This window comes from Plectropomus leopardus, chromosome 6 (genome assembly GCF_008729295.1).
Source record: "Plectropomus leopardus isolate mb chromosome 6, YSFRI_Pleo_2.0, whole genome shotgun sequence".
Taxonomy (NCBI): Eukaryota; Metazoa; Chordata; class Actinopteri; order Perciformes; family Serranidae; genus Plectropomus; species Plectropomus leopardus.
Genome location: NC_056468.1, coordinates 25906260 through 25920007, shown reverse-complemented (window position 1 = coordinate 25920007; position 13748 = coordinate 25906260). Strand labels below are relative to the sequence as shown.

At 36.6% G+C, this 13748-nt stretch overlaps 1 protein-coding gene across 4 annotated transcripts in view; it reads left to right on the top strand.

The window, feature by feature from the left end:
• The window catches only part of LOC121944391 (ras-specific guanine nucleotide-releasing factor 2), a 54684-nt gene extending 44228 nt beyond the window's left edge, over positions 1-10456 (top strand). For 2 of the 4 annotated variants that reach the window (XM_042488165.1, XM_042488162.1), the window contains 10 exons: positions 1334-1440; positions 3108-3220; positions 3726-3786; positions 4390-4493; positions 5471-5555; positions 5648-5845; positions 6248-6327; positions 6446-6563; positions 6657-6725; positions 8178-10456. In XM_042488165.1, coding sequence (XP_042344099.1) covers positions 1334-1440; positions 3108-3220; positions 3726-3786; positions 4390-4493; positions 5471-5555; positions 5648-5845; positions 6248-6327; positions 6446-6563; positions 6657-6725; positions 8178-8270 — 1028 coding nt within the window. In that variant the 3' untranslated portion in view covers positions 8271-10456. Of the gene's footprint in view, positions 1-1333; positions 1441-3107; positions 3221-3698; positions 3787-4389; positions 4494-5470; positions 5556-5647; positions 5846-6247; positions 6328-6445; positions 6564-6656; positions 6726-8177 lie in introns of all 4 variants that reach the window. The other 2 variants (XM_042488163.1, XM_042488161.1) reach the window with 1 other exon arrangement.
• Positions 10457-13748: the final 3292 nt, after the last annotated feature.

Genomic DNA, 13748 nt, shown 5'->3' with positions numbered 1-13748 from the left:
ATGATGAAACATGATGTGAAAAAGTTTCAAAACTACTAAAGATGAGAGTTTTTATTTCTTGTTTCAGTTTGCAGTAGTTATTATTTTCTCTGATACTAAATTAGTAATATTTATAGCCTACAAGTCTCACAAAAGTGTGGAACTATTAAAAGGAAACAGTTTTTTGTTGTTGTTGTTTTTTACTTTGTTGCTTCATCTGTTAGCAGGAGCTATTAGATACTGTAAATATTAGGATTCAGTTATTAATACACATTGTGTTATTTTTGCCTACAGTGCATTAGGAAGTTAACTAATAGGAATAGCAATGCGTTGAAACTGTGAAAATGTTAAGTTGCTGATTTACCCAAATTACTATTTTCCACTATTTCTCCTGCCACCCTGGTTCTATAGCAATAAATTGTATTTGTGGTGGTCTAAGTACTGAAAAAATGCTAATTAAAAAATTCAACAGTATGATAATTTTTTACAAATGGTGCCGCGCTGACACTGAATAATCCAAACATCAAACTGTGAACAGTTTATATTGAAATTACTTTGGTCCATCTGAAAATGATTAACAATGAGGTCTGTGGGGATTTTCTGGACTTTAATGTTATTGAAATTACCCTGTAAAAAACTGATTACAAGATCCCTTCACACAGAAAAACACAAAAATATTTAAAACGCGTACTTTTACATTCAATGGTAAAGCAGCCTAAATTTTGCTGCAAATATTTTTTTTTTACATCCATAAATGTTTTAAATACATAGTACATTTTTTGATTGCAATAGTTTTAACCACTAACAGATTTTGCTTTTGTTGGTTAATACCATAGACTGTATATGAAGATGGACGACACATCTCCACTTTCTCCCACTGAGCAATAACAAAGCCAGAATATCTCGGATACAGCGCTGCTGTCTTGTGCTGATGTCATCATTTAGCCAGTGTCTGAGAGTTCTCCGCACATCGATTGACATGCACAGCTCTCTTTTTCTAGCATCAAACAACTGATTAAAACCAAACTGATCAGAAGAATGAAAACTTGAGCATAAATCAGCGTGATAGGAGCTATCTTAAAATGACAGAAACCATCTTTGGGGAAAATTATTTGACTTTGATATTTTGGTTTGTCTTATGTCCCGTCCCTTAACATGGAAAAGAGGGGATTTTTAACCTGTACTGCAGCCCACCACAAGGGGGCAAACGTTGTCTTAACTGTCATTTGTCCATCTTTATTATACAGTCTCTGGCAAATACTGTTAAGCTTATCACTGAAAGTTTTATTTTATCACATAAAATACTATTTTTCTCATTCGCTTTTTCCTTTTTGGTTTTTAATTTTTTCCTCAGTGTTTACAAACAATGAAAGAACTTGTGATAAAGAGTTCATCATCCGCCGAGCTGCAACTAACAGAGTCCTCAACGTGCTGCGGCACTGGGTTTCCAAACACTCACAGGTCTGTCTGCACCCACCGCTGTCTCTCTCTCCCTCTCTCTCTGTGTAGGTGTGTCTGGGGTCCCCTGTTTTTGCGGGGGTGATCACATCTGTGGTCTCATTAAAGCAGGTGTCTGATGCGTTCTCTCTCTGCTCCGCCGCTCTCACTTGAGCATGTAAACAGCCACATGCACACAAACACATACTGAATATTGTTGCCGTGTTAACCGGACGACGAGCTCAACTCGCCTCAGTCCACCTACTCCTCTGCTAAACAGCCAGTGTTGCCTCTAATGAAGTGAATATCACAGTAATTGTCTGACTCCCCGCTTCGAGGTCTAACTGCATCGATCTGTTTTATGTATTTTTCTTCAATAACACAAAACGCTGTGATGACAGGCCAGCTTTAGTAGGCTTATTAACGCCGAGGCAAAGCGCAAACACACACATATGAACACCCACTCACATTTTTCTTTGGAAGGCCAAAGAACAAAGAGCTTGTTAAAACTGACCTTTGAACAAGAGTTGAATTGCAATGGAAGTGAAAGGAAAGAAGAGGAGGGAAAGGAGGTGCAGAGGCTGTTAGATTAAGGCGGCTCAGGAGGAGGGATGGACCGTCGGAAGACATGAAGGATTATGTAACAGTGATTGATGATAGATCACAGTATGTGGGGTCTGGAGAAAGCCACCCGATACATACAATGACACCAGACCTATTTACATTTGTCATTCTTTAGAGATTGTTTATACTGTTGTGGTTGCTGCCTCCTTTAATATCTCTGAGTGTATCAGGATCATGTCGCAAATCAAAGACGAGGACACATTTACTGTAGTATTTGTTCCCTTTCTATGAGTTTCGCATCAGTGTGATACCTTAACCCTTTGAAACCTGGATCAGCATCACTTCTCTTGTGCTAGGTTCAGAGGCATTTTCACAAGTATTTAAACTTTTGAACACTGAGCAAATTGATTTGATTTCTTTCAAAAACATGAGGAAAAGGCAATGAGCAACTTGACAAGCATTGTGTCACAAATTGCATGAAATCAGTCGATTTAGATAATTACTTTTTTAAAAAGCTAGGGAAAAATATCCACATTTCTAATCATCATACTTATATGTAGTTATTTTACAGAACTGATATAATTTTAAGCCCTTTTTTCAGGTAATTTCTATGTTTTTGTTTAGTTTCGTTTAGCTTTATTTTGGTAATTTTCTTGTACTTTATTTGTGAGGAAATTTTCCTGTACTTATTTCTTGCTAATTTGGGGTTTATTTCTTCATTGCTTTCTTCCCATGCTTTTGGAAGAAATTAAACCCATTTCCCCAGGTTTCAAAGGGTTAAATAATCATGTATTTAGTTAAGCTCAAAGCAAACATTTTCATCTGATTATTTTATCTACCATCACATTCTTGTTACATTTTTTGTTGATGTTACTTTCAGGTAATATTCGGTTAACTTTTTTTTTTTACATTTTCCTTTTTTGTGATTTTTGGAGTTGGAGTTTTGGAGATAAGTGAGAAAAAATATGTTTTCATCAGCCTTAGCTTCTGGTTTAAACGTTTCTGTTAGAATTAGGTTTGGGTTAATGTCGGGGTAATGTTAGGCGTGTGGTGGGTTCTGGAGAGCCCATTACATTTGTTTATAAGGGTCTTTTCTTGTTCAGAAGTTAATTTGTGTTTGTGTTTAGGACTTTGAGATGAACGGGGAGCTGAAGATGTCGGTGATTTGTCTCCTGGAGGAGGTGCTCAGAGATCCAGACCTCCTTCCTCAGGAGAGAAAAGCCACTGCCAACATATTAAGGTACTGCATGTGCAAAAATACACACGAAAACATGCAGCATGTGTATGAATCATTCAAATATAACACCTAAAAGTTTATTTTTTTCTGCCATCATATAATAGTTGTATAATCGCAATATTACACTCGAGGGTCGAGCTCAAATGACGTTTTAGTACACCCTAGACTGTAATATTGCTTAAATAAATTATCATGAAAGCTTCTGTTATTCTATTCTTTTGTATTCTATTTTATTTTCTATTCCATTTTATTTTGTTTTTATCTTTTTTATTTGATTCCATTTTATTATATTCTGTTTCATTCTGTTTTGGTCAATTCTATTAAATTCTGCACTGTTGTATTCTGTTGTATTTTGCTCTAGTTTACTTGATTCTGCTCTAATCTGTCTTATTGTGGTCTGTTCTGTTTAATTGTCTTCTGTTTACTTCTGTTCTGTTCGTTTGTGTCCTGTTGTCTTATTTTTTGTGTTATTCTGTTTTAGTCTGTTCTATTCCACTCTGTCTCCTAGTGCCCTTTCTCAAGAGGAGCAGGATGATGCCCAGCTGAGGATCGAGGACATTTTACAGATGGTGAGAAAACAGCAGCGGGACATTGACTCATTGCAAACATGTTGTTGTGATTTTATGAAAAACATGTTGTTATTGTGTTGAATCAATGAAGCAGCAAAAAACTGTAGAGAAGAGAAATCCTACCTCTTGATGCATAATGTAAACCTCTAGTTATTGCAGAAGTGTATGCAACTTTTAATTTGAATTTGGATATGAATGTAGTTCTCTATGGGATGACCAGGTTCTATGAGGCTCCGCTAAAGTACTTACACATTAATACTCACCTCCCCCAAATATGTTTCCAGTTCCCATAGATGAAAACAAGTAGGATACATGAGTTAATTGGCTAAATGGCTGGGAGTCACAAACATACATACATCACCTTTGTAAGATGTGAGAAGCCTCAGTCAGTACATGCTGTCCTCTCCTCCAGGCAGGAGGGTTAAATACACCGTCTCCTGACTGACGGTCTCCAGGGAACTGTCAGCTGTCATAAAATATACTCATCATAGCCAGCTTTCTTTATTAGATATTTATATCTCCTTGTTATCTGTGTTATGGTGTGATTATTTGTTTGTTTCTGACTCTGTCTCTCCATGTGTGTGTCCATGTGTGCATGTTCAGGCGGACTGTCCGAAAGCGGAGTGTTTCGAGTCTCTCTCAGCGATGGAGCTGGCCGAGCAGATCACTCTGCTGGATCACATCGTCTTCAGGAGCATTCCTTATGAGTCAGTCCTCTCGTAACTCTCTCACACTGTGATCTGCGTCAGGCCAAGCAAACTAAATCACCTTTAGGGATACTGCTTATTATGAGACCAGTTAGCTTACTAACTATAAAAGACAATAGCAAGAAAACTGAGGGCATTGAATTTTAACTTTGGTTTTACTTAATATTGTATTTACATTGAACCACATTGCATCTCCATCTAATTAATATTTACTGTGTTGCCCTCTCTCAGAAATAGGTGACTAATGAGATTATCAAACTCTTTGCTTTGTGACATTAAAAAACCAACTGGAACAATAAGGAAACGCATCTTTTGAATAATTAAAACTAGAAGAAAATTTCTTCTGTGGTTTCTCAAAACTTTATATTTGGCTGGATGACAGTAGAGTTTCATCCAGCAATACCATCCACAAAATGGCGTTAAAAGATCACAAAAAGATGTAAAGGAACGGCAAAGAGACACAACATAATTCCAAAAAAGGTAAAATAACTTGAGACACAAACAAAAAAAACAACCCAAAAGACACAAAACTACCTCAAAAAGACACATGACGACTACAAAAACACAAAACATACAGAAGAAGACACAAAACGACTAAAGAGACACAAGATCAACTCAAAGCAACACGAAAGGACCAAAAAGAGACACAGGTTAACAACAACAACATGGCAAAACCACCACAAAGCTTGTGTGTCTTGCTCATATATGTAGGAGAGGTGGTGGGGCCCTCTGCATGTTTGTGCCCCGGAGCCGAATGTCTCATAATCTGGCCATGCACCTAGTTTAGTTTTTGACTTGTTGACAGCCCTCATGAGACATCTCTATTTACTTCTGTTGTTTCTGCTGGTGACGTGACAACATCCTGAAGTCACAGGCTTCAGCTAGTTTAACTTACATCGTGTGAGATTAACGTGCAACATTTTAGTGTGTGTGAGATCTCATTTGACTTATCACATTCACTGCCCCCCCTCTCTCAGAGAGTTCCTGGGACAGGGCTGGATGAAGGTTGATAAGACAGAGAGGACGCCATACATCATGAAAACTACTCAGAACTTCAATGATGTAAGCTCTTTCTATAACATTAACAACCTTTTTTTCTGGCCTTCCTGTAAATCAACGCATCTCTTACATTCTCTTTTCTTTTCCATTTAAAGATGAGTAACCTGGTGGCATCACAGATTATGACCCACACCGACGTCGGCTCAAGGGCCAACTCCATAGAGAAGTGGGTAGCTGTGGCTGACATCTGTCGCTGTCTCAACAACTACAACGGAGTACTGGAGATCACAGCTGCCCTCAATCGCAGCGCCATCTACCGTTTGAAGAAGACCTGGGCTAAAGTCAGCAAACAGGTGGAGTAATTCACCATCAATCCTCTCTGTGTGCTTAAAAACAAGTCTATGTTAGGTTTAGCTAAGCATAGAGGGTTAGAAGAAAATTCTGTGGTCTCTATAATGCCTTCACATGTATGCTGAATTGATGTCATTAGAGAGTTCTTGGGAAAATGATGCACAGGCATTTATCTGTAATTGTATGTCTTTGCTCTATTCTGATGACACTAAATCGATTAAAGCCATAATTATCCAATCACCAGCCAGTCTGTCTCTTCTGCAAGCCTGTTGCCTATTCAGGGCCAAAGACAATTGGATTTTGTCATTTTATTATCATTGTGTTTTATTAAGACTAAGTGAATCTTGTGTTGCTCATAAAAGTCTTTCTAAATGACTATATGGTTTATTTGTGGTCTTGTCCAGACTAAAGCCTTGATGGAAAAACTGCTGAAGACCGTGTCCTCTGAGGGACGGTTTAAAAACCTGAGGGAGACCCTGAAAAAGTGAGACATTGCAAATTATATCAGTATACCTATCACAAATTAGTTAATAAAAATGTGCTTTTGTTGACTCTGACACAATTTGTCACACACAGTTTTTCTTCACACTTTCCTCCTCCAGCTGCAACCCTCCATGTGTGCCATACCTGGGAATGTATCTAACAGACCTGGCCTTTATTGAGGAGGGAACACCCAATTTTACCGAAGAAGGTCTTGTTAACTTCTCCAAAATGAGGATGGTAGGCCTCCCATACACACATTAAAACAATGCAAAACATCTGTGTGTGTATATTTCCCTTTAACTGTCAACTTAATTTTGGCATTTCCTTTAGATATCCCACATCATCAGAGAGATACGGCAGTTCCAACAGACTCCGTACAGAATAGAGCATCAAGCCAAGGTACATTTCTTTAAACACATACATTTCTCCAATAAGAGTGACTTTTACTTCTCAAGAACCTCACCAAAGCAGCACTGAACATCATCAAATGTACGGTACATTTTTAGAATAATAAATAATAAACCTTATTTATCCTGCACTGTTATTAAAAAAATATTGTTACAAAGTGCTCTATAAAACATCAAACATAACATTCATAGAGGTGGCCAGATAAGGCTACTGAAAGGCTTGAGGTGGCACATGAAAATCAAATGCCATAATTAAATTTCAGGAATTTTATTATGCTATTATGTTGAAATATATATGCTAGTTGAAAACCATGTCAGTATGAAGAATTGCTTACTGATAAACTTATGTTTCTGAATTTACAATACGTATGATCTGACATGCAGAGAGTAATACCGGTACAGTTAACATTTTAAGTCCCAAAACAATCGTGTTTTAATGTGTTCTGTGTCTGGCAAACGATTGTATCAGTGTGACCCTCTGTGGCTGCCCCTCGGCAGCTACACGGAAACCGAGGGGCAAAACCATAAAAATTGCCAACTAAAATGAAATACATTATGATATGACACCTTTAAAGATTAAATGTAGTATGTGGAAGTGAGTTCTGAAAATAGTAACACAAGGTTAGACAACACGAATCCTTTCTTGGCTGCTGTTGTAAAGGATTGTTGTTGATTACTTTGATATGCGGTGGTCTTTCAAATTATATACTGGTAATATGTTTCTGAGAGCTAAAGACCTGTGTTTCTGCTATCCATAGTTCAGTTTAACCCCTTGAAGCTATAAATTGGGCCAATCTGAAATCTGTGGACAGCAGTTCAGAAAAAGATTAGCTCTAAATTCAGTTTGAATTGGCAGCATATTTTCAGAGACATTTTGGTTTATTTCCTGTTCCACCTTCAAAGACTATCTATTCAACTAGTGGCTTCAAATGCTAAACATCTCAGTCTTTGCCTTAATATCGTAAAATTATGCCGTAACTAAAATAAAATATGCCACCAATCTGAAAAAGGAATGGAACGATATGAAAATTTTATGTCACTATTATATCATCTTCATGTCCCCCTGACCAAAATAATTAAGAGTCACCCTATTATTCAGATAATAAACATAATATGCTTCAAAGTTAAAAAATGCGCTAAAAAAATATAAGAATCACTTAACCTCAAATCATGTTAAGAATTAATTTTTGTTATTGCATTACAGGTAGGACACTCAATCTTTTTTTTGTGAAAATCATTTTCAGTTAAAAAAAACAGCAACAAAAAAACAGTAAAGCCATGCTTTTACACAAATTGAAGGCATCATATCTTTGGATATAAAATATGTCAATAACTGATTAAGATCCTTTGCATGTTTGAGGTTGGTGCATATACAGCCTGTTTTAGCAGTGTCTTGTTTTTTTGGAAATTCACTATATACGTTTTTTTTATGCTTTCTGTCCAGGTGACCCAGTACCTTCTGGATAAGACTCTCATAATGGATGAAGAGACACTCTATGATCTCTCTCTGAAGATCGAGCCCAGGCTTCCTGCCTGAGTTACAGTTGTTTGTGGCCAGTGGGAGCCTGCCAAACCTGCACCCCTAAGGGCGACATGCCCACGTAATCTTATCATTCAAGAGGATATCAGGAAGTTTTGAGGGTGACTCCAAAATAAAAAATGAAAGAGATACAGACTGAAGTTAGAGATACGTTTAGAGTCAAATGTGAGGCCAGTTGAACAAGCTTTTGCGAGAGGCTGAGAAAGCATGAGAGGCAGAGAGGCTGAGAAGTTGCTGGACTGGATTGTTTTCAGGGAGAACAAGAGGAAAAAGTTTTGGTTGCATTGGGTTTTGAGGAAATGACATGTTGCTGTTTGCGCTCATTATTCCTCAGTGTGTGGTGCACATGACATCACACTTCCTCAGACCGCCTGAACGTGCAGGAAAGGCTGAGAGCATTGAGTGAAATACAGTGGATGTAACAGAGATGTAGCATATACAGATAGTGTGACAGAGAGATGTCTGAGCTCGTGTCTCTGTGCTGTTGTCTGTGTTCCGTTGCCTGTGCGTTTCCGTGCCATGTCCTGGTGCAAAAAGCCCCAAAAAATGCTTTCTGTCATGATGGTCACTGCATAAAAGTTGCATGATTTTAGCTTGGGATGTAAATGTCTAAATGGCCTTCAACCTGACCCCTGACCCTCAGCTTAGCATGCTTCACTCTTTCAGGGTGACTCTCTAAGCCACTATGCATCCTCAGTGGGCTGGGTATGGCAAAAATGCCTTTAAGCCTTCAAATATAATGTAGAAAGATATTAAAAACAACATAATTCAAAGTGCAAAATTTGATATATTTTGATGAAGTGGCAGATTTTTCTCAATGATGAAACACTGAATTATGTATTTAGTCTGTCTTTGCCTAAAGACAGCCCTTGAGAATGAAAAGCTCTTTCTAAAAAAATACAAAAAAAATAAAAAATGTCGGCATGAATGATACAAAATTTTAAACTGTCAGTGCCTTCCACTAGTGTAGGTCAATTCCCCCAAAACTGCCATTATACAAGCATAAAATTTTATATAAATCCTGCTTTGAAATCTTAAGACTACCTTTTAAAATTGGAGTATAGTTTAACTCATTCAACTTCTCTTTTCAGAAAATAGGTCATGTGGACTTAACAGTAGCATGTTAGTGTGAACACAGTAAAGTCATTGCAGTAAATATCTCCCTCTAGTGTTTAAACATTGTCATAACCTCTACTGACCCAAAGCTTTTGCGGCGTTTGTGAGCAATTTGATTTCTTTGGCTTTTACAAATTGTCAGAAACTGACGTGTGTAGTCAGGTCCCATTGTGTAACTCTTGGATGTAGGCTGGGACAGTTTTTGCACTCTCTGAGATGTAGCTTTGCTTGAGTGGCAGTTTGATCGTTATTTACCACGCTATTTATTTCATCAGATACCGTATTCATGTTTGTATATAGTGCTGCCACACATATCATATGATTGATGAAGACATAGTTTGAATTGTTATGCTGTGAATATACGTTTTTTTATTTGTCTATTGCTATTATGTTGAATTCTAGTTTTGCATCCCTTGTATTGCGAGAAATCTATCACTTTATTCCAAAAAAAGAAAAGAAAAAAATCTTTTGAAGATTAAAAAAATGTAGCATTTGAATAATCAGAATTTGTTTTCCGTATTGCTGATATGATAAACCTAGTTGTCCTGCATGCACACAACAGCTGCATGTTGTGCATGTCTGATTGGACTCTCCCTGTGCATCCTCCCTCTGCTGCTCTATATTAATATTGTCTCTGTAGCTGTTGGGAGGCTCTCTTAAAAGGCATAGAAACAATATTTTGTCCATCAAAACTCGCACGTTTGTCTCGTAGTGTAGCACATGAAGTCAAGCATAGTCTTAAGGCCATGTCATCCGCAAAACTGCCTGTAGTTTTGGAGTAGCAGTGTTGAAAGTAATGCAGGACTCAAAGAAGACAGAGAACTGTCCTCATAAAGCGGTAACTTTGTTCCAGATTGATCAGAGGAAATGTTTTCAGGCGTTACTTTTAGAAAAACTTGACCTGTACACTGCGTCCGTAATTCTGAGTGTCTGTTTCACAAACAGGTTTTAGAAAGACAGGATGCTATGTTTGTAGTGTACTATCATTTCAGTGTATTTGTTTGCATTTCACTTGTAGAAGCAGGGGAAATAAATTCAACATGCCTTATGTGTTTGCACATTTTCTTAGACTTTAATAGTTTCAGTATGTAGTTTCTCCATCCTCTGACAACAGCTGCACTTAACTGTCCCCTGTATGTCAGATTTTCAATATACTGTCAGGCCTACACAATCTCTGATGCGTTTAAAAATTTTAACTATGATATAGACCAAAAAAATCTCAGGTAGAACTCTGGGAAAAAAATACTATTTCATGTTTTGGATTTTAACCTAGAAAGATACACAAAACCATCATCAATTTAAACAACAAAAGTAAGACAGTGTGAACATTTTTTACAAGGGAATAAGAATTTTTTTTATGGTCACTAAACAAAATTTAAAATTTAACTAAGAAATCCTCCTGCTCACTTAGAGGTTTTATCTGTTTTTTAGGTTTAGGAATACTATCTTGTAATTTTTGCTATTGTGCAAAACGTACTATTCTATGACTTTTTTGTTGTTGCTTTTGGACATCATACTATACGATGACTTTTTGACGCTAATTTGGAAGACATAATATAGTATGACTTTTTTATACTATTTTGGGTGGCATATGTTTTTTAATGCTATTTTTACAAAATATTATATTCTGACTTTTTTGTGCTATTATAGAGAAAAAACTCACTCAGAATGCTGCAAAAAACACCAAAAACACCATACAATGGCATGTTGAAAAAATGACCCAAAAAGCAAGGCTATAGTAAGGCAAAAATTTGAAAAAATAACATGTCCCAAAAACATCTTAAAACTGCACAAAATAGCGTGCCGAGACACGCCATCGTATAGCTGATTCCAAGATTGACCAAAAACACCAAAATAATACATGTTGAAAAATGGCCCAAAAAGCAAGGCTATAGTAAGGCAAAAATGTCAAAAATGACATGTCCCAAAAACAGCTTAAAACAACTTAAAACTGCATAGAATAGCGTGCCGAGATACGCCATGGCAAAGAATGTTGCAAAAAAACACTAAAAACACCATAATATGGCATGTTGCAAAAATGACCCAAAAAGCAAGGCTATAGTAAGGCAAAAATGTCAAAAAATGACATCTCCCAAAAAAAGCTTAAAATAGCTTAAACCTGCATGAAATAGCATGCCGAGACACACCATGGCAAAGAATGTTGCAAAAAAACACTAAAAACACCATAATATGGCATGTTGCAAAAATGACCCAAAAAGCAAGGCTATAGTAAGGCAAAAATGTCGTCCCAAAAACAGCTGAACACACCGCACAACAGTATAAAATAGCATGCCAAGACACACCATAGCATAGTTTGTTGCAAAAACGGCCAAAATCACCATAATAATAAATGTCAAAAAAATGACGTAAAAAGGCACTATAGTATGGCTAAAATTTCAAAATATGACATGTCCCAAAAACTCCTGAAAACACTTCAAAACAGCATCAAATCGCAAGCCGAGACACACTATAGCAAAGTATGTTTCAAAGGGCCAAAAACACCACAATAATACATGTTGAAAAAAATGACCAAAAAAAGCAAGGCTATAGTATGGCGAAAATGTCAAACACACACCATTGCATAGCCAAACAGCCAAAAACATCTCAATAATACATTTTGAAAAAACTACGAAAAAAGGCAAGGCTATAGTATGGCTAACATGTCAAAATATGACATGTCCCAAGAACTGCTGAAAACAGCATAAAATAGTGTGCCAAGATACGCCATTGCATAGTATGTTACAAAAACGTCCGAAAACACCATAATAACACATGTTGAAAAAATGACAAAAAAAGGCAAGGCTATAGTATGGCAAACATCTCAAACTATGACATGTCCCAAAAACACCTGAAAACACCTGAAAACAACATAAAATATCCTGCCGAGACACCCCATAGCATAGTATGTTGCAAAAATGACCAAAAACACCATAATACTGCATGTTGAAAAAATGATCGAAAAGCAAGGCTATAGTATGGCTAAAATGTCAAAATATGACATTTCCTGAAAACAGCATAAAATGGCGTGCTGAGACACACCATAGCATACTATGTTGCAAAAACGGCTCAAAACACCATAATAATGCAAGTTGAAAAAATGACCACAACAGGCAAGGCTATAGTATGGCTAAAATGTCAAAATATGACATCCCAAATCAGCTGAAAACACCTCAAGACAGCATAAAATAAATGTGGCTACAACATAAAACCATGGCGAGACATGCCATGCCATAACATAGACAGTTGCAAAAACGACCAAAAACACCATAATCTACTATGTTGAAAAACTGACCAAAAATGAAACACCATAGTATTGCAAAAAATGGCAAAAAATCACGTCCCAAAAACTGCTGAAAACCGCATAAAATAGCATGCCGAGACACGCCATAGAATGTCATGTTGCAGAAATGGCCAAATATACCATAATATAGCGTGGCGGAAAAACAACAAAAATTGCCTTTACCATAGTGGCTGTAAACAACACAGTATATTAGGCTATGTCCTTTTTGGCCATTTTTTCTGACATGCATTATAATGATGTTTTTGTGGACATGTCACGCTTTGAAATGCTATACTATGTTATTTTGGGCCTTTTTTTTTTACATTCTCTATTGTGATTTTTTCTGCCGTTTTTTAAACATGCTATAGCTGTTTTTTCAACATGTATTTCAAGATTTTTCGACATTAGAAACTATGTTGTTTTTTACGGAAGCCCTAAGCGGACGTGTTTTTTTTTTTTTTTTTACAAGCCGTTTTCTCGATATAAAAGATTTTAATTATGTTTATTATCTCGTTATCTCGAGAAAACGAACTTTGTTTTCCCGAGATATTAAGTTGTTATCTCGAGAAAACGAACTTTTTTTTTTTTTTTTTTTAACTCGAGATAACAAGATAATATCTCAGGAAAACAAACTCCGTTTTCTCGAGATAACGAGATAATATCTTGTTATAACGAGATAATATGTCGTTATATCGAGAAAACGGCTTGTAAAAAAAAAAGAAAAAACACGTCCACTTAGGGCTTCCGTAGTTTTTGGTCCTTTTTCCATTATGTTATATTATGACGTTTTTTTAAGATGCTATAATATGATTGGTTCGAGATGCTCTTCTGTGTTGTTTTCAGCCCTTTATTTGGCATGTCATATTTTGACATTTTTGGACAAATTATACATTGTTATTTTGACTTTTTGACGGGATTTTGAGAGACATGCTATAGTATGATTTTTTTTTTTTTGCAGTACTTTTGATGACATGCTTTAGTGTGATTTTTTTATGCTATTTCGGATGTCATGCTATATAATATGAATGTTTTGTGCTGTTTTGAAGGCTAACAAGCTAAGAGACACACAAGGCAGCACA